Raw genomic sequence first — 25,921 nt, 5'->3', positions numbered from 1 at the left:
ATTGACACCACTATAAATGCATGAGAATCACTCTGAATTAGTTCATCTACACTGTCCAGATGCTACTGTATTGAAATTCTTACGGCCAGAGTCTGAGTGAGAGGTTGTTAAGGGATGAGCTTAGAAAGGTATACAGTTGGTATAATCTCCAAAAGCTTATTCTGTAGGTATGAGTTCCCTGGTTGCGATCTAAAATGAATTTCCTGATTCAAAATGATTTGTTGATTGGTTAGACATGAAAACGACTGAAAGTAATTCGAAGGGAAGTGTGTTATCTTTCAAAGAGTTACAACAGCATAGAAATCAAAGTCTGGGTAACAAAATCATTTGTATAGTTTTCTAAACCTGCACTAGTAGGAAATGTGTTGCTAAAGTAGCACATCTCCCAGAATAATTCTCCCCAAACCTCCTCCAAGAAAAATGGCCACTGAGATCAATGGACTAGAGACATCTTCCCAAAGAGCAGAACAAAGAGAATACAAACTAAAGAATTCTCTAAACTGGAAGAAAAGAAACCCTTGCTGTTGTCCATCAGGATGATGCTATATGCTATGTTATCTCTATCTTTTCTCCTCCTTGCTGATTCTAAATCAAATTGTATTTTAGTTATTCTATTATTCTCCTATCACTGTATATTGCTTGTCTGTGAGTAATTAAACTTATCTAAGATATGGGGATGAAAATCAGCTACCACTTGGATGGACTGAAGTGATAGACACAACACTCAGAGATCCTAGACTTAGATGAATGCAGTAAATGGAATAGCCCTCATTTATATTACTTTATTCATACTTAGAAGTGAACACATGTCTACCCTGGTCTAGCAGGGTAGAGAGCCAAAGTAGAGAAAGCACAGATTATTCTCACCAGCAGTCTACAGCCTACAGAAGGCATCACATGGGATGAGATAGAACATGCTGTGTCTCTGCATTCCATGTGGGAGTATAGTGGGTAACCTCAAATTTCCTGTGCCTACCTACGTGGTGCAAAGTCCACAGTTCAGGCGTTTAGGAACACACTTCATATCATACCATCTGTCCTAGTTAAGTGCATAAGAATCCAAGTCTCTGAGGAAGGTGACATAGTGTACAACTCACGGGACAAAGAGCTTTGTCTGCCACCTCTTATGGGAAGTCTGGCCATGAAGCTTCTCCTGATTGTTGCAATTCTGCTGTTCCAGAAGTCCAAAGGTAATCCAGAGCTTTCCAGAAATAGAGTATTTCCAAGAAGAAAGGGAATTTCATACTTCATGGTAGTTAGAAGATAGGGCCCCTTGGGATGCCTGAAGTCTACCCCAATGTTGCCAGAAATTTTCTCTTCCTGATGCCTTCTACCACAGCACTGTTCTTTTTTTTTTTATATAACCATTATACTGTTCTTAAGAAGTAGTATTTACAGAGTTGAAAAGAGGCCATAATTTTCTTCTGAGAAGGTCTCATTGAAGAAAGGAATGAGCCTAATATCTAGGAATGCCTTTATTTATTTGGACACAGTTTTTATTTACACCCAGCCATGTTTTCATCCACTCCAATACATATTTTAGTCTACAGAGTGTAAATAGTGAAGGAAGCACAAATTTGGAGTCAGGTTTGAGAAATATGCTTTCAATGTCTACTAGTTTGTCAACCTCAGATAAATGGTAAAGGCTCTCTAAGCCTCAGTTTCCTCATTTGTGGAGGTAATGACACATGGATCCTGGAGGCTTTACTAAGTAAGATTTGTAAGTCATCTAGCATAAGGCTTGACACATACTAAGAACTTAAAAATTAGTTTTCCTTCCTCTTTCAAAAGCAGATCTCTTATATTTGACTCTTCTTAGAGAATTAGTAATGGTCTGTCCCTGGCCCATCAAACTCCTAAGAATCAAAGGAGTTCTAGAATCTGGAGTTAGAAGCAGCATCTTTGCTGGTCTCAGCAAATAAGACCTGATGCTCTTGGTGGAATCCATCTAGGCTCTATCTCAGGGGATTGTACAAGCCCAGAGCCAAAATCTGAACATCTTAACTCTGTAGATCACTGAAAGTATTTAGGATCACTAAAGAAAAGAATGTATATCAAGGTGAGCAAAGTTCTGGGACTGAGAAATTCTTGCTTCTAGAGGTGGAAGGAAAATGAGGACTCACAGAGAGTAAAACAAGTCCAAGATTGTTGTGATGACACAGAAGCCAAAGAAAGATATGCAGTGACAAAAACGTGCAATGCTGAGAATTAAAAGGGGAAGATTATAAGGGAAAAAATAACTGACTGGACAATATGATAGTCATTCTAGACCATGGTAGTGAGTATGAACCCAAAAGCATAATCTGACTCATATATAAATACATAGGAACAAATTGTTGTTCTCTGGGCACTAGAATTGGGGCAGTAGTAAAAAGGTAGTGCCATGGGATCATTCCAATGGAGACAGATGTGTTGAGGTTCCCAGATGGGAGTATACAGTTCCATAGCCTGAAATCGAAGTTTCAGTTCCTTCATTTTCCAAAACAAGATCTGATGCTCCTGAAGAAATCCACCAGATATAGGATGGAAGTTCAAAACCCAGAGGAAATAAATATGAGTGATCAGTTATACATAAACACTGAGGTTTACCTTCTCGGAGCATCCTTCTTAGGATCTTATTATGAGTATATGCCTGTGGATCTCCCATACACTTAACAGCTATAAACATCATCTGTCTTCCCCCATTACCAAAGTTTCCTTTTAGTCTCAAACACTGATCTTGGCCTATTCTTTATATGCACAGTAGCTGAACAACTTAAGAGATGCTGGGGTGAATATATACAAGGATATTGCAGGAAAATATGCAGAATAAGTGAAATACGTCAAGTACTATGTGAAAATGGGAGATATTGCTGCCTCAATATCGTGGAATTGGAAGTACGCAGAAAAATTACAAAGCCACCTCCTCCAAAACCAAGGACATATGCAATGACTTTCCCTCAAGATGATGATACACCTATAGAAGATTATCCAAGACCAAAGGCAAATTCTACATAAATCCAGCATAATTTTCCTTTCCTTTATTTCTCACCCTACTCCAATAAAATAAGGTGAAGATCTCCACATCTTTTCCCTTCTTATTCCTTGACCCCCTAAATGACCTTACATCAGATTCTAATAAAGCTGTTTTCTGACTCATTTGTTCTTTAAGAGACTGACCACTCAATATACCAAGGGATGAATTGATAAGGACCATTCAGAATCTCCCCCCTTGGAAAGGGTATATAATCAGCACACTAAAAAATCTGTACACGGAAGACTGGAACAAGAAACTCAGGAAAGTTGTCTTGGAATTCAAGAGAGGGAAAGGTGAAATCAAGTATTCAGGGAAAATCACAACTGAGTTTAAAATTATAGTGGTGCCTTCTGAAATGTGTAGGATTTCAACCAGTGAGTGTTCATGAGAAGACAGTTTGCATGAAGAGAATAAAATCAACAAATGGGGGGCACCTGGGTGGCTCAGTGGGTTAAGCCTCTGCCTTCGGCTCAGGTCATGATCTCAGGGTCCTGGGATCGAGCCCCACATCGGGCTCTCTGCTCAGCGGGGAGCCTGCTTCCTCCTCTCTCTCTGCCTGCCTCTCTGCCTACTTGTATCTCTCTGTCAAATAAATGGATAGAATCTTTTAACATTTTTTTAAATTTTATTTATTTATTTGACAAAGAGAGATCACAAGTAGGCAGAGAGGCAGGCAGAGAGAGTGAGAGGGAAGCAGGCTCCCTGCTGAGCAGAGAGCCCAATGCGGGACTCGATCCCAGGACCCCGAGATCATGACCCGAGCCGAAGGCAGCGGCTTAAACCACTGAGCCACCCAGGCGCCCCTGGATAGAATCTTTTTAAGAAAATCAACAAATGGAAAGAAATTGTAACAAACAGGACATTTCTGGAGAATATACATGCACTTTGTTTGGCTGATGAATGGGGTTCCCAAAAATGAACTATGAAGAAATCTAATTTCTTCAGCTTCTGTGTAAAAGCAGCAAGCTGAAAAGATAGAATTTCACTATCTGGAGCACGCTATATAAGGTATAGGCAGAAATAAACATGTAACTCCAAGACAGAAGTTTTTAGTGTTCCTTTGTTGTTGATGTTTTGTATGTTACCACTAGCAATGGATCCTTTCGGTGATTGGAGCTCTTTGGAGTTTGGAGGAAATGTAAAGGATTTAGAAATTGGTTTCAATTGCAGTATTGCATGAGACTTTATTGCCTCTAGATAAGCAAGGTGACATAATGATAATCCATGTAAATAGTCCACCTGATTCTTTTTTTTTTTCTTAAGATCTTATTTATTTATTTGACAGAGAGAGATCACAAGTAGGCAGAGAGGCAGGCAGAGAGAGAGGAGGAAGCAGGCTCCCCACGGAGCAGAGAGCCCGATGTGGGGCTCGATCCCAGGACCCTGAGATCATGACCTGAGCCGAAGGCAGCGGCTCAATCCACTGAGCCACCCAGGCACCCCAGTCCACCTGATTCTTAAAGATACAGCTTCTGGATATGATTAACATGAAAAATTTCCTTTCCAACTACATTTCGCACTCATTTTACAGTTCTGATTCTTAGGTCATTTCACCAATGTAACATCCACCACACAAATTTGTGGCATTTGTTCTCTTAATTACTTCTTACCTCCTTTTCTAGGGTTGGGGCAGAGAATATACATGATGAGCCCAGAACATCTTGTAGTGTCAGAAAGCAAGGAAGGGGCTTTAAAAATCAGAAGGCTGGGCGTGTTATTGAGACACAGGAGTCACACTGAATGAATTTTGAATGACCAAAGTTGGGACAATTTGAGCAATAAAATAACATAGCATTGTATTATAAAACAATATAGAAATAAATATCCATGAGTCCATACTGATCTGAAAAATAACTAAACAAAATAAATTGGTGAGAAGAGACAGATTTCCTGTACAGAAGAACTCCAAGTAATTTATGCTGATACTCCCTCAAAGAGGTGGAGATTTGCCTCTCTCCCTTCAGTGTGTGCTGTGCTTAGTGACTTGACTCCTAATAGTAGAGTATGGAAAGGGGCAAAAAGGTAACTTTACAATGGATAACCTTCAGATTCTATGGAGAAATCATGTTCATAGCATGAGCAAGTGAAATGATGTAATAAGAATGGCACTTCGCCTTTGCTGTATTCCTCCCTAAAATCCATAACCCCAGTCTAACAATGAGAAAAATCATCAGAAAAACCCAAATTCAATGGCATTCTGCAAAATATCTAACCAGTACTCCTCAAATCTGTCAAATGCATCAAAAACAAGTTTCTGAGAAACTGTCAAAGACCAGAGAAAGATAAGGAGACATGACAACTAAAATAATGTGATATCCTAAATGAGCTCCTGAATAGGAAAAGGACAGTAAGGAAAAACAAATGAAGCTGGAATAGTGTAGAGCTGAGTTAATAGCAATGTACTTAGCTGTGACAAATGTACCATGGTATGTAAGATGTTAATAATAAGGGAAACCGGTTGATGAATACACAGAAGCTCTCTGTACTATTTTTGTAACTCTTGTATACATCTAAAACTGTTCCTTTTTTTAAAAAAAAAAAAGTTCATCCCAAAGATACAGATGTAGTGAAAAGAAGGGCCATCTGTACCCCAATGTTTATAGCAGCAATGACCATGGTCGCCAAACTGTGGAAAGAACCAAGATGCCCTTCAACGGACGAATGGATAAGGAAGATATGGTCCATGTACACGATGGAGTATTATGCCTCCATCAGAAAGGATGAATACCCAACTTTTGTAGCAACATGGACGGGACTGGAAGAAATGATGCGGAGTGAAATAAGTCAAGCAGAGAGAGTCAAGTATCATATGGTTTCACTTATTTGTGGAGCATAACAAAGAACATGGAGGACATGGGGAGATGGAGAGGAGAAGGGAGTTGAGAGAAATTGGAAGGGGAGGTGAACCATGAGAGACTATGGACTCTGAAAAACAACCTGAGGGTCTAGAAGGGGCACGGGGTGGGAGGTTGGGGGAACAAGGTGGTTGGTATTGGTGAGGGCACGTGTTGCATGGAGCACTGGGTGTGGTGCAAAAACAATGAACACTGTTAAGCTGAAAAGAAATTTAAAAATTAAATTAAATTTAAAAAAGAAATATTTTTTAAAAGTTCATTAGATTTTAAAAATGAACTTTTGTAGCAACATGGACGGGACTGGAAGAGATGATGCTGAGCGAAATGAGTCAAGCAGAGAGAGTCAAGTATCATATGGTTTCACTTATTTGTGGAGCATAACAAAGAACACGGAGGACATGGGGAGATGGAGAGGAGAAGGGAGTTGAGGGAAAACTGGAAGGGGAGGTGAACCATGAGAGACTATGGACTCTGAAAAACAACCAGAGGGTTTTGAAGGGGGGGGGGGGGTGGGAGGTTGAGGAACCAGGTGGTGGGTAATAGGGAGGGCACGTATTGCATGGAGCACTGGGTGTGGTGCAAAAACAATGAACACTGTTACGCTGAAAATAAACAAATAAAAAAAATTAAACATAAAATCAATTTGGTTATACTATCTTTTTTCATATTTATCTAAGAGATTCTCATGTTATTTCTTTATTGAATGTTTGATAGAATCCACTGAGATTCAACTTCTTATAGGAAGTTTAAAAATTATAGGTTAGGTTTCTTTAAAAGTTAAAGGACAATGGCAATTTTTTAGTAAACTCATATTTTTGCTTTTATTATTTCTCCCATTTTGTTAAGGTTTTTAAACCTGTATCAGCCTAAAATAATTTGTATTATCTTCCTTTTCTTTTTAATGCCTATAAGATATGTAGTGATGTCTCCTTTTCCGTTTCTGATATTGTTTATTTATAACTCTTCTCATTTTTTTTCTTGGTAAGTCTACTTACTTATTACTTTGAGTATCCTTTTAAAAAACAAATTTTCTTTGCTAATTTTTAGTCTAGTTTCCAGTTCTTTAATATCTTCATTAATGCTTTTATTTCCATTTTATTTTCTTTTTTTTTTAGATTTTATTTTTTTATTTGACAGAGGGATAGAGAGAGAGAGAGCACAAGTAGGCAGAGAGGCAGGCAGAGAGAGAAGGGAAGCAGGCTCCCTGCTGAGCAGAGAGCCAGATGTGGGGCTCAATCCCAGGACCCTGGGATCATGACCTGAGCTGAAGGCAGAGACTTTAACCCACTGAGCCACCCAGGCGCCCCTGTCAATTCTATCTTAATAACACTGAGGAAAAAGAGAAACTGGGCAGTAGGAGGTACGTGAAAATTATCTCAAAGAACCACACATGTACTCCACAGACAAGCTAGGATTTGAATACCTGCCACACAAAAGACATCAATTACCTCACAGAGCAAGAGCGTGGTACAGTGTTGCCCAGTCACAAAAAGAGAGATTTACTCTTTCCCTCTCCCCTCCCCAGTGACAGTAATCTGTGGAAGATGGAGTAGAATAGGGTAGGGGGGAGTCCCTGGCATAGTTGATACCCAGAGTGGGTCACTTTTTATTGCCATACAACAATATCTGTCTACAATAATTGTATAAAATTCGTAATAATTTCCTTCATTTATTTTTTAATTTTAAAATAAGACCTAAAAGAAGAATAAATTTCAATTTTAAAGAACAATTCAAATCCAGAAAAACAGGGGTATAGCTCAGTGGTAGAGCATTTGACTGCAAATTCAGAAATATATTTCATATATGAATTGAAATTAGTACTAACCATGCAAAAATATTACAACTTGCATTCTCTTTCACCATTTGGATAAACACAAATTTGGTCACACAGAGTGACAGACTGAATTAACTAACTCTAGTACTATTCCTTCACCTTTACAATCACTTTGGTATCACTGCTGAGTTCAAATCCACTATTTACAGAAATACATGGTACTTGAGGGTTTGGAAACATGAATGGGACCTGAAGCAAGTTGAATCACAATGAACTGATTTTTAAAACAAACACATGTATCTGAATCCACCTGTATCGATGCAGATTGTAAAACCTGGAATTCTTCAATTAACCTCCCTGTAGAATACAATATATATTAAAGCATAAATAATTTTTTAAATGTGCCAATTTGATGTGTACATATTATTAAAACATATACATATATTTAGAGAACAGTCTGAGGACTGACATTACCAGACATACAGATTTACTACAGAGCTACAATAATCAAGGCAGTGTGGTATTGTTGAGAAAAACCGACAAGTAGATCAATGGAACAGAACAGAGAACCTAGAAACAGGCCTACATAAATATAGTCAACTGATCTTTGACAAAGGAGGGAAATCAATTCAATGGAGAAAAGATAGTTCCTTCAACAAATTGTGCTGGAACAACTGGACAGCCACATGCAAAGAAAGAAAAATGGAGTAACAGGGCTTGTGGGCAGAGAACAGGACAAAGGATGATGTTGGAGATATGAGCAGAGACCAAAAGACTAATAGGCAGAGCCTAACAGATCATTTTAATGTTTAATTGAAGAGGAATAGGAAGCCATTAAGTATTTTAAGCATGCAATGATGTGGTCAGGTCTGCACTTTTTTAATGGTTCTGTACTGAGTACATAAAATGCATTGAAAGTGGGAGTAGATAGGGAGAGAATCGATAAAAGGTATTACAATGGGCCAGGAGAGAGGGGGTTTGGACCAAAGCTAAGATAGCAAAGCCTGCAAAGTGGATAGATTTGAGAGGTATTTAGTAGCTATAATTTATAGTAGTTACTTATTCATTGGATGTGGTGGGAGGGAGGATGACTTTATGGTTTCAGCCCACAGTGACATGAGAAACTGAATGACAATAATGTCATTTTCTGAAGGATAGTATGTGTCCTTGTGTTGTCTCATTATCAAAACACCAGCTGCTGATTTAAGCCTCTTAAATGAATTCTGGAAGCCATGGATTGAACCAGTGGTACAGTTTAACAATTATGGCACGTAAGTTGAAAAGTGAAGCTCAGTGATATCCTGACAATACACCAAGCAGACAGCAGGATCCTACATTCACAGTACACAGTAAGTCTGTGGAAATAATATATAAATCCTCCTTTGTTTCACTGACTATAGATGGTACTGATCCTGCTTCCTTAAAATATAGTCACCCAAGTCACCTACAGTCCACTGACTTGCTACAATTGCATGCCCCCAATTCACTCTCTCCCTCTCTTAAACCTATTCCTAGAGGGAGAGGAGGCTGTGACTTCTCTATACCTGGGGATGTGGTGTGATCAGGGTTGAGATGGCTCTGAAGCTGAGATATTGCCCTAAGAAATACCAATCTTTTCCTTGAACTGTAAACCAAGAGCACTGTCTCCCTTGTTTTCTTCAAAAAACAAGCACTGTAGGTTATATAGTGCAGTGTCTTTTCACTGTACACCTGTACTGTTTCTAGTGGTATCTCTAAGTCTAGGCCAATTACTCCGCTTCTGTCCCTGAAAATCTATCTAGCTCCACCTGCATTAAAGGAAGAGGTTCTGCTCCTGAATTCTTATCTCAAAACTGGTGTAATGGACAACTATCAGGTTATTGGCTTCTCAACACTTTTTCACCACAATTCTTATTTTGGTTGTAGGAACAGGTCTGTACAATCCATAGTTGCTCCTAGGGTACGGGCATGTGACCTGGGCTATTTATTACAAATAATGGTGTCATGAACATTCATGTACAATCTCTGGAAGTATGTTTTCATTTTTCTTGCATATATAACTAGAAGTGCAATTTTTAATCATATAATAATCTTTGTTTAACATTTGAGGAACTACCAGATTGTTTCCCAATACGGCTGCACCATTTTATATCCCACCAGGGGGTATGAGGGTTCCAAATTCTCTGAGCACACTAAAACTTATTATCTGCCTTTCTGATTATGGCTACTGTAGTGAGTATGAAATGGTATATCATTACGGTTTTGACTTGCATTTATCTGATGACTAGTAATGTTGCATTTTTTTCATGTGCGTATGGGTCATTTGTATACCTTCTTTGGAGAAATGTCTCTCATCTATTTTTTTTTGCTTTTCACATGGTATATGTTTATTAGTTTGTACTAATACATTCTCGTATTATAAAAGCAATTTAGTGGAAGAATCTTTTTGATACTTGAATCATCTAAAGTAACACAAACAGAGCCACACATTTTTTTTTTAATTTTATTTATTTATTTGACAGACAAGAGATCACAAGTAGGCAGAGAGGCAGGCAGAGAGAGAGAAGGAAGCAGACTCCCTGCTGAGCAGAGAGCCCAACTCGGGGATCGATCCCAGGACCCTGAGATCATGACATGAGCCAAAGGCAGAGGCTTAACCCACTGAGCCACCCAGGCACCCCCACACATTTTTTTTAAAATCTTCATTTATATAACAAAAAGAGATGCATTAAACAAAAAAGGTTTTCCTTTCTTACAAGTGACACTAAAGGGGACCCAATTCAGTTTTCTTTTTAAAAGCCTCCAAAGACAAAAGCAACTTAAAATCTAATTAAAATGAATATTACTCAGCCATCAGAAAGGATGAATACTTACCATTTACATCAACACGCGTGGGACTGGAGGGCATAGTGATGCTGAGTGAAATAATAGATGCTGAGTGAAATAAGTCAATCAGAAAAAGACAATTATCATATGGTTTCACTCTTGTGTGGAATATAAGAAACAGCACAGAAGATCATAGGGGAAGGGACTAAAGACTGGGAAGAGAGGGAGAAAAACCATGAGAGACTTTTAACTATAGGAAACAAACAGGTTTGCTGGAGGGGTGGTAGGGGAGGTGGGGTAACTGGGTGATGGACCTTAAGGAGAGCACGTGATATGATGAACACTGGGTGTTATACATAACTGATAAATTATTGAACACTACATCTCAAACTAAAAAAAAAAAAAGTTAAAAATAATAAAAATTTTTTAAAAATAAAATGAATAAACACTTTGTTTCCTAAACTACCAGTCTCCAGCACCATTTTGTTTTCTGTTGTTTCAATGCACGTTCTTGTCTGTTTCTTTTCTTGCTCTTTTTCCTTGTCCAGCTGCACCATTTTTATCACCTTCATAATCACGATCACATTTCATTTTCTTGCCCTGAAACTGAACTTTTCCTTTATCCATCCTGGACAGTTTTATTTCCCTTTCTTTTTCCTTTAAATCTGAGACCTTTAGACTTCCCTTTGTTTAGGGATTCTTGTTGATTTATGAGTTTTTCAATGCTTCTTGTTCCATTTCTTCCTTTAGTACATCCCAGGTCACTTTTTTTCAAAGATTTTATTTATTTACTTGATAGAGAGGGAGCACAAGCAGGCAAAGGCAGAGGGAGAAGCAGGCTCCCCGCTGAGCAGAGAGTCCAATGTGGGTCTTGATCCCAGGATCCTGGGATCATGACCTGAACCGAAGGCAGACACTTAAACTGATTGAGCCACTCAGGTACCCCATCCCCAGGTCACTTCTTTGTTCCTTTATTGTACGTTACCGTTATTTGCACCTTTGGCTTTATCCAATGCTTCCTTAGTTCTTTCATCAAATAGAATTATTCCCTCTTTTGCTCCTCTAACAAAGTCTATCCATTTTATTTCACCATGATTTAAGAGAAAGATGTGCAAATCTTTTCTACAGGTCTGATCATCTAAGTTCCCCAAAAATTTCAGCAAGCATCAAATCCTTTTTTTTTTTTTTCATTTAATTTTGTGTGTGTGTGTTTCAAAGTTCGCTGTTTATGCACAACACCCAGTGCTCCATGAATGTATGTCCTCCTTAATACCCACCACCAGGATCATCCAACCCCCCACCCCTCTCCCCTCCAAAACCCTTAGTTTGTTTCTCAGAATCCACACATGGTTTCTCATGGCTTGTCTCCATCCAATCCTTTCTGCTAGAGATTTCATTTCAGCATTTTCTGCTTTCATTTTCCTTCTTGATCTTGTTTAGCATATAGTTTACTTCACTTTGTTTTCTTTCTTCCTCTTTTTCCTTGTCTTCCCCCTCTTCCCTATCTTCCTCATCCTCAGCATCCTTCTCCTCCTCTCCCTTCCCCTTCTTTTTCTCTTCCTTCTTCCTCTTTTTTTTTTTAAAGATTTTATTTGAGAGAAAGTGAGAGAGATCATAGAAGGAGAGGGAAAGGAGAAGCAGACTCACCACTGAGCAGAGGGCCAACACAGAACTCAATCCCAGAACCCCAAGATCATGAACTGAGCCGAAGGCAGATGCTTAACCAACTGACCACCCAATCACTCCTTCCTCTTCCTCTTCTGCTTCTGTTACTTCTCCTTCTGAAGCAGTCAGGTCCCTGTCTTCTGGCCAGGAGTCTAAACAAACTTCTTAGATTCAGTTCCATCAAACACAGCATATATTGATCCCTTAAATACTGCATGCAATGCTCTTTTCATCTGAATATTTAGTATTTGACCTTTATCTCTTACCACTCTTATGTCCTCAAGCACTGCATCAGTTGGGAAGCGTTTAATATAAACATATCTTTTTTTAACATCATTTTTATACTTATCCGTTACTTCAAGGTAAGGTTTGCTTGGCAATCTTCTGATTTTCGTTTTAGGTTCATTTATTTCCATGAATTCTGCCTTTGATTTGCTCAGTGCTTCCACTATTACATTAAATTTAAATAGATAGATGAATTTTATCATTATCTTTAAAGGTAACCAACCCTCATCTGGTTTGATCTGTGCCTTTAAAGTTTTATCACATGGCAAATTGAAGTCACCAAAATCATACTCAATTTGATGAGTTTGGCCTCCAAAGCAGCCATTTTTTTTCATTATCACCATTTTCATCCATTGTGGCTATCTTTAAGGTCCTGCTCCACAAAAAAAAAAAAAAGGTCCTGCTCCACAGAGCCACAATCCCTAACAGTGACAGCAGATTGCAATGTATTGACTTCCCAGCATTATCAGCTGGCCCAATGTGCAAAAAGATAAAGGTTATTTTCCGTCCATTTTTTAATTGGATTGTCTTTTTATTATTAAGTTGTAATAATTCTTTATATATTCTAGATACAAGTCCCTTATCAGATAAATGATTTGCAAAAATTTTCTCCCATTCTGTGGATTACCTTTACACTTTCTTCATGGTGTCCTTTGAAGCACAAAAGATTTTGAGTAATGTCTAATATTCACTGTACACTTTTTAACTTTTTAAAATAAGATAGGTTTTGTGCAAACTCTGGGGGATATTCTGTGTGTCTACCAGTCATTAATTGCATGTTACTTAAAATACTTTTTTTTGGAAATGGAGGGAACTTTCTATTCTTAACCAAAGGATATAGATACATCGCTAAATTTATATTTTACTACTTCAAATTGGTTAACTATATTTTACTTTCACTACACTTTGTAATTTAATTTGTAGAAGTTACAAAAAATTCACCTTCCAACTTTTACCCAGTTGAAAGATAGTTAAAAAAAAAATGCTGAAAGATAGCTATTGTATCATTTCTGTGCTTCCATTTTTCCATTAGATAGGGATTTCAGATGTGCCTAAGTCTTATGCAACCTGATTCTTGGACTCAGGAAATACTATTTAAAGACATCTGGGCTTTTCATATTTATCTGACATGCACTATTTGGCAGGATTTTTTTTAAATATCTGAATTATTATCCCTTATAATTATTTTCCACTAATTCGATTGTGTTTTCTAATATTTATTAGCTATATTTTAAAAGTTTGAAAAGTACCAAAATGAGGTAATAGGTACCTACATATTCCTAAGGGTCTCTGAGTAAATGAAGCTAACTTAGAACTTATCTGTGAATACAAAATATCATCATAAAGTTGCTTTGAACATGGCCTCTGTTAAGTACCTGGGAATTTCTGAAACTAGTTGTTGAAGTGGGTCTGAATTGCTGTCACTGTCATTATCCTATTCTTCACTAATTAATTCTAATGAGCAAACCCTGTTTGTACCTCTGTGCCTGAAAACTTGCCCTACATATAATTTTCATATCTGAGATATGAGGTCATAGGAAACATATACCAACTCAAGCCCATTTTAGAAAAAAAGGACCTAATTATAAGAAATTTTAGTAAATACATGAGGCCTAAAGGACTAGAACCAATAACTAGAAATCTCTCTCCCTCTTCCACTTTCCTTCTCTCTCCCTCCCTCTCACTTTCCTTCACTCCTTCTCTCTTTCCCTCCATCTTTTCCTATTCATCAGTTTACCAGGACCGAACTTGGATATCCGAAGAAGTTCAATCTCTATGTACACATCTGTCATCCATCCCTGTCCAATTACTTGTAGCCAAAATAATAAGGTTTTCTGGCCTTCCACTCTCTTGCTGGGGCCCATTGAAATAAGCTCCCTGAGAAAGGCTGAGCAAATTTTCTAAGAAGGTGTGAGTGTGGATATGAAATAACTAATTTAATCTCCAGCACCTTTCATGAGCATTATCCAAGACCCCCAAAGAGGTGGGTGGTCCCAACTGCTGCGACTTAGTAGAAAAATCTATCTGGGGGCGCCTGGGTGGCTCAGCGGGTTAAAGCCTCTGCCTTCAGCTCGGGTCATGATCCCAGGGTCCTGGGATCGAGCCCCGCATCGGGCTCTCTGCTTAGCGCAGAACCTGCTTCCTCCTCTCTCTCTCTCTGCCTGCCTCTCTGCCTACTTGTAATCTCTATCTGTCAAATAAATAAATCTTAAAAAAAAAAAAATCTATCTGAAACATTCCGGCAATTTTAAAATGTCCAATGAATAAGATTTTGAAGGATGTCCTAAAACAGATTTGAGAAAAATAACCAATAATACTGCCTGTGCCAGAAAGATATATAATAAAAATATAGGATTTCAATTTAAATTTGTGTATAAAAATAAAGTCAACCAAAAAAACATGTGCCTATCAATACTGACCACATTCACTCTTCTATGAGTATGAAGGGGGTATAAAAAGGATAACAAGGAAAAGTCAAAGCAAAGATTAGTTCCATCCATTCAAAGCAGCATTCAAGGCTTAATTTGTCTGTTCCTTTCATTATACCTCTCTCCCTGACTCTTCAACATTTCACTGGTCGATCTCATACTAACTAAGCCAAAATGGATTCTTTTATCTAATTTATCAATGGACTCTTATAGAGTAGAGGACACATATAAATTAAAGACAATGGTCAAGACCCATCTTCATATCATAGTGACAAAATGGACACTACTTAAAAATGCCTCTGAAGGGGTGGGGGGTGGGAGGTTGGGGAACCAGGTGGAGGGTAATAGAGAGGGCACGTATTGCATGGAGCACTGGGTGTGGTGCAAAAACAATGAGTACTGTTACGCTGAAAATAAATAAATAAATTTTTTAAAAATGCCTCTGATAACCCACAGAGATAGAAGACTGAAAAAGAGGAGCTTATGAAGTGTTGCAATAAAGAAAGGGCTTTCTTATGTGAGTATCTTGATAATTAGACTGAAATAGATTAGTTTCCATGGTGAATTCATCAACAAAATAATTTCTAATTCTATGATTTAGTCTGGTCCTTGTTTCCTATACACTTCTCCAAGATTCTTAAAAGCCACAACTACTAAAAGGAAGGTCTTTATAGGCTCTTAAAATGTTACCATAGCTATCTAAATATTTGTCTCCCTGTCCTCCCAGTGAAATGAGATGCACATGGTGAGCTGTCCGTGGAGGAATAAAGCCCATTGAGTTCTTCATCTCAGATGAGCAAATGGTAGCTCCACAAAAGTTATTTATGACCAGTACCTTAACCAAGCAACATCAGTGGATGGTACCACAAAATGTTCTGTTCTGTTCATCTAGAGAGCATCATGACTTACTAAGATTTTATCTAGCTCACGAGGAGCTTCTTAAATATGTCTCTCTCATTTATAAGGCTTTAAATTTCATAGTATATTTATTTATTTATTTACTTATTTACTTATTTTTCAGCTTTACTGAGGTATAACTGACTCACAAACTTTAAGATATTTAAAAGGTACATCATGGTGTTCTGATAGGTGCGTATGTCATGAAAGGACTCCCTCCCCATCTACTTAATTAACACACCCATCACCTCCCATATTTACTTGGTGGTTTTTGGTTTTCTGTGTGTGTGTGTGTGTCTGTGTGTGAGAACATTTAAATTCTATTGTCCTAGCACATTTTAATTACACAATACAGTGTTCTAAACCATGGCCATTGCATTTCACTTAGATCCTCAGATTTTATTATAACTGAAAGCTTGCAGATTTCACACTATTAACAAACAAACAATTGAATATGTAATGTTTTCAAGATTCTAAGGGTAATATTGTCTAAAACTTGTGTCAACTGAGTGGTCTGATTGCTCTTAAAAAGGAAATGAAGGATACACATTAAATAAGCTTCAAATAATGTATAGATATCCCCTGCTTTTTTAAAGTTTGTAGTTACACCACTTCACTTTTACAAAAAACCCACCTTTTTCATTACCTGCAAGAAATCTGAAGAAGATACTGTCTTTTGCATAAAAAGCCAAAAAGCAAAAATGGCACTCAGTGTATGTTTTGCAGCAAACATTACAGAGGCTGTGGGTACCCTGAGCAGCAAGAGTGGCCTCACCAACCTCCTTCCCCAGGACTACTCAGCATCCCAGGACCAAGCCACCATAGCTTTGAGCTATGTCTATGAGCATCTGTGCTTTATCTTGACTTACTTTGGGCATCCCTTAGCAAGATGTGTCCTAAGGTATCAAAAAATCCTAAGAGAGGTTATTTTTTGGGTCTGGAACACTCAAAAAAGTTTCCATTATATAAGTTCATGGTAAGTGCTTCTTCATTTTTACACCATTCTGGCCTATGAAGGTTCTCATAGGATCGCTCTACTTTTGGATAGTAGGGGAAACCTGTATTGGAATTATCACTAGCTGTCATCACTGCCCATTAGAGCTGGCCAATAAATGTTATGAAAATGTTCCAATGACTTGCCTTCTATTAATGAATTCTTAGTCGTTAGCAATACCCTTATTCATCCTACACACACAAAGTTGGGACATTTAGATCTGCTTACACCCAAGAAACTTCATTTAAAAGAGGAGTAGTACTTGAAATGCTATGAAATATAGAAAATGGAGGAGCTAACTTCCACTTATACCAACATTTTCATTTCATCTCTGTATCACCCATCTTACCAGTATAATGCCTGGAACATGATTATCCATTTATAGTTAAAGTGTTTTTTAAAAATAAAGTGTTTTTAAAACTTTTTTTAATTAAAAAAATTTTTTTTCCATTTTATTTTTTCAGCGTAACAGTATTCATTCTTTTTGCACAACACCCAGTGCTCCATGCAAAACGTGCCCTCCCCATTACCCACTACCTGTTCCCCCAACCTCCCACCCCTGACCCTTCAAAACCCTCAGGTTGCCCCAACCTCCCACCCCTGACCCTTCAAAACCCTCAGGTTGTTTTTCAGAGTCCATAGTCTCTTATGGTTCGCCTCGCCTCCCCAGTGTCCATAGCCCGTTCCCCCTCTCCCAATCCCACCTCCCCCCAGCAACCCCCAGTTTGTTTTGTGAGATTAAGAGTCATTTATGGTTTGTCTCCCTCCCAATCCCATCTTGTTTCGTGAAATAAGTCAATCGGAGAAAGACAACTATCATATGATCTCCCTGATATGAGGACATGGAGAAGCAACATGGGGGGGTAGGGGGATAGGAGAAGAATTTAATTAAAAAATTTAATTTTTAATTAAAAATTAAATTTTTATTATAAAAATTTATATTATTTATATTATAAATAATATAAATTATTATTTATAATAATAAAATTATTATTATTTTAATAAATAAATCCAGAGAAAAGCATAAAATTTTATTACATGGAGAATCAAGTTCACAGAAGAAGTAGATAAGGGCGCCTGGGTGGCTCAGTGGATTAAAGCCTCTGCCTTCAGCTCAGGTCATGATCCCAGGGTCCTGGGATCGAGCCCCGCATCAGGCTCTCTGCTCCATGGAGAGCCTGCTTCCTCCTCTATCTCTGCCTGCCTCTCTGCCTACTTGTAATCTCTGTCTGTCAAATAAATAAATAAAATCTTTAAAAAAAAAAAAAGTAGATAAATTTCTTACTGCTGACTGTCAAAGGAGGTGGCACTTTTGATTTAGGAAGAGTGGAGACCAGTGAAGCAAGTGCTCGATTTATAGTTGCACTGTGAGAAGTGTGGTGGTGGGTAAAATGACATAGTCTATCTTCCCATCAGGCTGTGGTAAAGAGAAGGGTGACTCTGGCGCTTTCTTGTGTTTTTTGATTTTGACTTCAATTACACAACATAATTTCCCATTTAGACATGGCACTTCATATATTTCCCCCATTTCACATTTCTTCCGGCAGTAGCCTATTATATTACTAAAGCATTTTCTGGGGCATGCTGTATCTGTGCACAGGAAACGCTGAATGCAGATTAGTTTCTAAGACAGAGTAGAAGTAGTATGTGGTTCGCACAGGTTTGGCCTCCTGTGCTTCCAAAGTGAACCTTATGCTGGTAAGAGAAAACTAAGAGCCTCTTCCTTAAAAATCATCCAACAGGGGTGCCTGGGTGGCTCAGTGGGTTGAAGCCTCTGCCTTCGGCTCGGGTCATGATCTCAAGGTCTGGGATCAAGCCCCACATCAGGCTCTCTGCTCAGCAGGGGGCCTGCTTCCCCCTCTTTCTCTGCCTGTCTCTCTGCCTACTTGTGATCTCTCTGTGTGTCAAATAAATAAATAAAAATCTTAAAAAAAAAAGAAAAGAAAATCATCCAACAAATTAAGAACATCAAAAGTCCATGCTCCTAGCCGAAACTCAGTTGGCTCTGAGAACATTTGTACTTATATGACAAAAAAGAAGAGAGAACAATTCATGGTTATCAACTGGAGCTATGTCCCAGTCCTGGACTCTGGAAAATCTGACTCTGTCTTCCATACTCCGAAGTCAGCACTCCCTCAGCCTTACCCAAGCTCAGTGTCCCCAGAGAGTACCAACTTGCCACCAAGGCACTATTCAGAGACAAGTTAACTTTTAAAAGAGTACCACAAACAGTACTTTTTAAGTTAAGAGAGAAATAGGGTTTCACACTCACTGATATGAAGAGTAGAAATCTCCCTTTGCCAAGGCCAAGACTTCATGGGTCTCAGCAATAAATGCTGCTGAGAAATTCCCTTATTCAGCTTCTATGTCTTCATGACCATGATCCTCCTGGATTCAGTCTCAATCTATATTTCCTTCTCTCTCTCTTTCTCTCTCTCTCTCTCTCCTCTTTTTTGATCTCAGATGAATGTGTTGCCTATGGATCAAACTCAATTCCATGTGTATACATCTCCCTAGAGAACCAAACTGTCACCTATCTGAAGTATTGCACTGAGGTCCTAGATCACCTGTTTCACATTATTTATGTGCCCCTGTACACAAATTTAGACAAGCTCCTGGACCAAAGAGGAAAACAAAGACATTTCCTCATATGAAATTCAATCATTATGAAACTGGGTCATTATACTCAATTGACAGATGAGAAAACCTAGATTCAAAGGGAACAATTAGGGGTGCCTGGATGGCTCACTCAGTTGAGCATCCAACTCTTGGTTTCAGCTCAGGTTGTGATCTAAGGGTCCTGGATTTGAACCCGTGTTGGGCTCTGCACTCAGCAGGGAGTCTACTTGAGGATTCTCTCACTCTCCCTCCACCCCTCCCCCCATGCTCTCTCTCTCCCTGTAAAATAAATAAATAAATCTTTAAAAAAGGGAATAATTAGCTCAGTTCATACAATGAATTAGTGATCAAGATATTTTAACCTCACATCTACATGATTCCAAAGCTTTTGCTCTTCTCATTACTGTTGTAAACACAGAGTTTGAATGGAAAAACAGATGGTAGGGTTCCTGAATGAAAACTATATTCAACATTACAAAGATAATTCTAGATGCTGGGTTCATGCCTACTTTTGGAGAGGATGTCTGAGAGTAGAGCCCTGATGTCTTCTTACCTCTTACCTCCCCAAACACTTTCTTCTAAGACACAGGCTTAAGGAGACTGGGTACTTTTTTTTTTTTTAAGATTTTATTTATTTATTTGACAGACAGAAATCACAAGTAGGCAGAGAGGCAGGCAGAGAGAGAGGGGGAAGCAGACTCCCTGCTGAGCAGAGAGCCCGATGTGGGGCTCGATCCCAGGACCCTGGGATCATGACCTGAGCCAAAAGCAGAGGCTTTCCCCACTGAGCCACCCAGGTGCCCCGAGACTGGGTACTTTTGATGATATTGGCAAGATATCAACAATCTCAAGGGCCCTGACCGCACTCCTACAAACAGTAATATCTCCTAGGATTTCATGGTACATTTGGACAAGTTACCTGTTGGTACCTCAAACTGCAGAAGAATGAGAACCAGAAACAGCTTCATGTTTACAGACTTCCCAAGAGAAAGTGGCAGCACAATTTCTTTGTCTAGTGCTCTCTTTCACACAGAGTTTTTCAAGGTGAGACAAGAACTTTTGGTGCTATCAGCATTCTGAGCTCTCATTTTAACCCACATGGATGGACAGGAAATCAAAGTCCATTCCACCTTCTTTCCCATATATGGAGTTTACAGTCACAGAAGGTTCCATTACCTTACACCTACTTTTCTTTACTCAGGATAAGAGCTCCCAAAAAAATAAAAATAAAAAGAATAAGAGCTCCCAGAGAGCAGGAACATTGATTTCTCCATCTCGGCCATCAGCCCCAATTGAAGTCTTGTTGGATATGTTCTTGTTTGTGTGAGTCAGTCCTAGTTTATTCCTCTCATTCCAATATCCCACCCAGCTAATGCCACCATTTACTCACAAAAGTTACCCAATTGGAAGATTAATTAAATCATGGACTAATCAAGGCAGACACATATGCACATCCAATAGTAATTATATTTTTTTGAGATTTTATTTATTTATTTGAACCAGGGGGAGTGGGAGAGGGAGAAGCAGGCTTCCTGTTGAGCAAGGAGCCCAATGCTGGGTTTGATCCCAGGACCCCAGGATCATGACCTGAGCCAAAGGCAGACATTTAACGACTAAGCCACCCAGGTGCCCCAATAATTACATTTTTTAATGTATGAAACCTCCAGAAAGCCCTCTGGGAGTAAGACTGCATTTAGGTTTAGCTAGATAAACTGATATTTTTTCAGAGTCTCCCATAAGGTCTTCCCAGTACAGCTCAATTCTACAAATGAAGTCTTTCAAAAGATCAAATCTCTTTAGCACAGTGTTCAACTCATTATTAACTGGTCCCTGCTCACCTCTCCTAGGCATTCTACAGAACCACTTAACGTTTCTACAAATTAGTGTGGACACCTCAACCCAACTTGTTACTTCCATAACCTGTTTCTTTGCACATTTAAATCCCTCTTCACAAATTTATATCATGCTCTCCCACTTATCCATTAAATTGGCCCCAGTGAGCTCCCAATTTTCCTTCAAAACTACATTCAATCATCTCCACATCTATGAAAGTTTCCCTTGACCCAACTAAACAGAGCTGCAAACTCCCTTCTTTGTGTCAACACTGTACCTTCTTGGCAGTCATAATATGTCATGTTCCAATTATTTGTTCATCTGTAATAAGCTATGAGCCCCTCAAGGGCAGGCCACCGGCTTCATTCAATTTGGAGTTCTTTTGTGTGCGTGTGTGTGTGTGTGTGTTTGTGTGTGTTATGTTAGTTACCATTGAGTAATATTCCATAGTATATATACACAGTCTCATTTTCAAAGCCTTTTGTGACTAAGTAATAGATTTCCCCTTGAGTAGGCTAAATTGAATAATTAAATGCTGCATTTTAGTCATGGTCATTAAAAAAAATCACTCATCAACATTTGTTACTGCACATCCCACTGTGACCTATAGTCATACAAATTGCTTTTAATACCTTACTTTAAATGTGTTTCATTTCTTAGAAATAATTTCTGAATTCTAGTTAAGATGTTATCTTCCCAAACTGTTGAATAGGCTGAATCCAGGCAAAAAATAGGACTATTAATACCCTCTTATAAAGACTGGAGGAGTTAAGCAAAATTCTTTTGTTGTTCTTCGTTTATGATGTGAGGAAGCTGAATTAACATTTAATGTTAGAAAAATCAGAAACTCAGATAAACAAAAAGGTGGAAAAAACCACCCATAATCTTACCGCTGTTAACATTCCAGTGTTTAGCCTTCGAAATATTTCCCTCCAAAAGTAATCTGACAACTGCATGAGAGGTAAGATAAAACAAAGTAAGCTTGTTTGCTTTTCAGTTATTCTGTTTAAAATAAAGTCTGCTAGTCAATACTCCCTGAGCACACATATACTAATACTCATACAAAGTCTACATTCACCCTTCCAATTCAAGAAACGGGCCTACTGGCAAAACAGACATGACCAGTACAGAGGAACCACATTCAGCTGCCTTTACTAATCCAGCATTATGCCTAAATATATGTCATCAGATAGTTTCAGGGAAATAAACAATATAAGAAAAGAACTTAAATGAACAATAAGGATAAATGACCTCAAAGGAAATAAAGCTAATAATGAGGACAGAAGAGAATTATTAAAAATCATAAAATTTCGGGCGCCTGGATGGCCCAGTTAGTTAAACAACTGCCTTCGGCTTGGATCACGATCCCGGACTCCCAGGATCCAGTCCCGCATCAGGCTCCCAGCTCCACGGAGAGTCTGCTTCTCCCCCTGACTTTCTCCCCCTCATGCACTTTCTCACTGTTTCTCTCTCAAATAAATAAGTAAATAATCCTAAAAAAATTTAAATTAAAATCATAAAATTTGACTACATAAAATGCTTAACATATTAATAACAAAATGCATGCAGGAGAAGGTTCAAACCAGTATAAGATTAAAGATAATCAGAGTAAAATAAAACTTATAAATGCATTATATACCATAAGAGGATTAATATCCATAATATATAAACAATGTTTACAAATCAGTAACAAAATGACAAATGACCTAGTAGAAGATAGGCAAACAATATCATAGAAACAAAACATGTATGCATCTCTTGCAGAACTTTGATATAATTTAGAAATACATTATTCATTTTAAGAGTCTATTTTTAATCCATAAATTATCTCACAAAATAAATTCATTTGGGTAAGACTGTGGGACCCAATTAGGTTGCAATTTGCTATATTTTACTGTTCCTTCTCATTCCACTGTACGCTTGAGACCTTACTAGCAATGTGTCATATTTTATGAAATGTGCATTTGGATCTTTTATGTGTGCGTTTGGACAGTAATTGTAAAACCCTACACAAAAAGCATATCAACGTCTCATGTGATAATTAATATTGGCTCATAAACAATATTTTCTTAAATACTAAAGATATGTGCTTTAAGTAGCTTTAAATATGCCACTTAACTATTTTTCTCCTTTTTTCTCTAGATCTACTAAAAGATTAAGGTATTTGAAATAAATGACGTTATGGTTTTCTCTCCCTGCTGCAGTGTGTTTCAGATCATTTTATAAAATCAAAACGAATCTGGTGCGCCTGGGTGGCTCAGTGGGTTAAGCCTCTGCCTTCAGCTCGGGTCATGATCTCAGGGTCCTGGGCTTGAGCCCCGCATCGGGCTCTCTGCTCAGCAGGGAGCCTGGTTCCCTCTCTCTCTCTGCCTGCGTCTGCCTACTTGTGATCTCTGTGTGTCAAATAAATAAATAAAATCTTTTTTAAAAAATCAAAATGAATCTGAAGTTTTATTTGTTTTGTTTTTTGTTTGAGCCATGCAGAGTTTTGTTAGGAGTGTAGATAAAACTTTAAGGTTGAACATCTGGTACAAATAAGAACATGTGTTATCTGGGGCTTGACGTCTTACACCTAAATTTCACAGTGCTTTAAGATTCTCAGAAGGGAGCCCATATATTTCCATGTGTATCTGGTGCTTTGGTATAAGGAATGTTCCAAATCCATGGCTGATCTTTTCTTCCATACAGTTCTGGAGGCAGATCATACGGCACAGGAAAGGCGGCCACTGGCTCCTTCCTCCCTGAGAAGAATTTCTGTTTTACTTTGAAGCTGTCCAGGCCAAATGCCAATGGCAGGAAAAGGAACCCAAGCTCATAGGAATGGATCATGAGCTGGGTGCTGTTCTTCTCTAATGCGCCCAGGCAGCCTTGGACAGATTGGTGCTTGTGACAAGGAACCAAGTAATTTGAAGCCTGGAGAAGGTCTCATACATGTTTTAATATGTGGCATAGCATTGCTGTGACCAGATATGTCAGCCAACCATTTGTGAAAATAGGAAGGGAGCCAATTCTGTTTTTCAGCTGTCTGGATGTTATAGGGAAGAGAGATCCCAGCTGGATATCCTTCTAAGCTGGTTCACACATTTTCCACAAAAGGATAGATCAGGTGAAGAGGAATGGCACTTTTCTCTGGGGTCCTGCTTTCCTTCCCCAGCTTCACCAAGCCTTCTTTAAACTCAGAACATAACCATTTCGAATCATCAGCTCCCACAGACCCAGTGTTTGAAAACTGACTTACTATCAGCAAAGACTCTCCTTTAGGCATGGATGAGGCATGCTCTTTCAGAAGCTTTCTAAGCCTATAATGTCCCCAATTATCTTTCTGACTTCCTTGAAAGCATCCTGCAGTTGATCCAATAAGATACACATTGGTTTCAGAGAGATCATGCTTGTGGATGGTATTTATCTACTCCTTGAGTGAAAGAGCATTATAAGCCATCAAGTAGCTGATGATAGCAACTTTAAAATGTGTTCTGATTCTCCAGATCTGTGGGTTTCATGGATAATTCGTGGGTATAAGGGTCTCAACCATATTCCCTGAGTTTTCTGGTGCCAGTTAGCATGGATAAGGTTGGAGGTGTGTATGACAACCCAGAGGCCTTCTTCATACAGTAGTAACATCATTTTCCTGCAAGAGGGAAATGTTTTCATAAGGCCTGGCCTAGGTATGTAAGTGAGCCTTAGCTTCTCATTTATCTCCATGCACAAGCAGGATTGGTTTCTGAACTCTGGTGGATACTGTTTTATGAGCCTGCCCATATCAAAGCAGTAGTTAAACCGAGCTGAAGATACAAGTGTCCCAAATAGAGGAGATAGAATATCCTTGATGTGGAGGGCTCTGGAGTTATAATTTGGCTTAATTCTGGAGACTCTAGTGAGGTAAAATTGGGAGTCCCTTTTTCCAACATGTCCCAAATGTCTTGGCCTTCCCCTGAGGTTTCATACTCCTCTTCCTCCTCTTTTAATCCATGGTGGGCAGGAGGACCATGATTTCTAGTTCTTTGGACAGCACTATCTTTGGAAGAAGAGATGCCGCTCTCCTCTTTGACCACTATGTTTTTAGCCTGCTTCTGCTGTGTTCCTGGTTGCAGCTATTTGTCGCTGCTAGAGAGACACCAACCTAGATCCTCCTGGGAACTACTCTTCTTTTAAGAGGTGAAAACTTCTTCACATTTGGAGAGGTGAAACTTGTGAATCTGTGTTGCTGAACTTCACAAGTATTGATTTTCTTCTATGGGCAGCTTTCCTAGCCTCAGAATAGGTGTATCTTGGTTCATTTCCTGCTCCCTGCCCAGCATGGGGGAGGGGAGAAGAAGATGGCTTATCTAGTTTTGGCTTTTCCTCCTCACTTTCATCACTATTGGATATTGTCCACTTCCCATAATCACCTTCCTGAGGCATACTTTAAATGTATGGGGCGCCTGGGTGGCTCAGTGGGTTAAAGCCTCTGCCTTTGGCTCAGGTCATGATCTCAGGGTCCTGGGATCGAGCCCCACATTGGGCTCTCTGCTCATTGGGGAGCCTGCTTCCTCCTCTCTCTCTCTCTGCCTGCTTCTCTGCCTACTTGTGATCTCTGTCTGTCAAGTAAAAAAAATAAAACTTTCAGAGCTGATAACAGCTGAATTCGCACCTCAAATTCTGGCAACACACAGGTCTGTTTTTGTTATTTTTTGATAGTTAAATAGCACCATGAAAGGTGAATCTAAAATAGAAGAGATATCACCTGTGACTTTGATGCAGCATTCCACA

General features: G+C 38.8%; 2 protein-coding genes and 2 pseudogenes across 2 annotated transcripts; 1 reads left to right on the top strand and 3 right to left on the bottom strand.

The window, feature by feature from the left end:
• The first annotated feature begins 1,141 nt into the window (after window positions 1–1,141).
• Window positions 1,142–2,997, top strand: DEFB127 (defensin beta 127). The gene is made up of 2 exons (XM_045980336.1): window positions 1,142–1,190; window positions 2,744–2,997. The coding sequence occupies exons 1-2, from the start codon at window positions 1,142–1,144 to the stop codon at window positions 2,995–2,997; spliced, it is 303 nt and encodes a 100-aa protein (XP_045836292.1).
• A 7,951-nt stretch (window positions 2,998–10,948) lies between these two features.
• Window positions 10,949–12,754, bottom strand: LOC123926621 (annotated as a pseudogene).
• A 5,320-nt stretch (window positions 12,755–18,074) lies between these two features.
• On the bottom strand, window positions 18,075–20,307 carry DEFB128 (defensin beta 128). The gene is made up of 2 exons (XM_045980429.1): window positions 20,259–20,307; window positions 18,075–18,310 (listed from the first exon to the last, which is right to left on the bottom strand). Exons 1-2 carry the CDS (start codon window positions 20,305–20,307, stop codon window positions 18,075–18,077), a joined length of 285 nt encoding a protein of 94 aa, XP_045836385.1.
• A 3,444-nt stretch (window positions 20,308–23,751) lies between these two features.
• Window positions 23,752–25,573, bottom strand: LOC123927062 (annotated as a pseudogene).
• Window positions 25,574–25,921: the final 348 nt, after the last annotated feature.

This window comes from Meles meles, chromosome 16 (genome assembly GCF_922984935.1).
Source record: "Meles meles chromosome 16, mMelMel3.1 paternal haplotype, whole genome shotgun sequence".
In the NCBI taxonomy this organism is placed as follows: domain Eukaryota; kingdom Metazoa; phylum Chordata; class Mammalia; order Carnivora; family Mustelidae; genus Meles; species Meles meles.
Note: the sequence above shows the minus strand (reverse complement) of the source record. Positions and strands in the feature narration are given on the sequence as shown.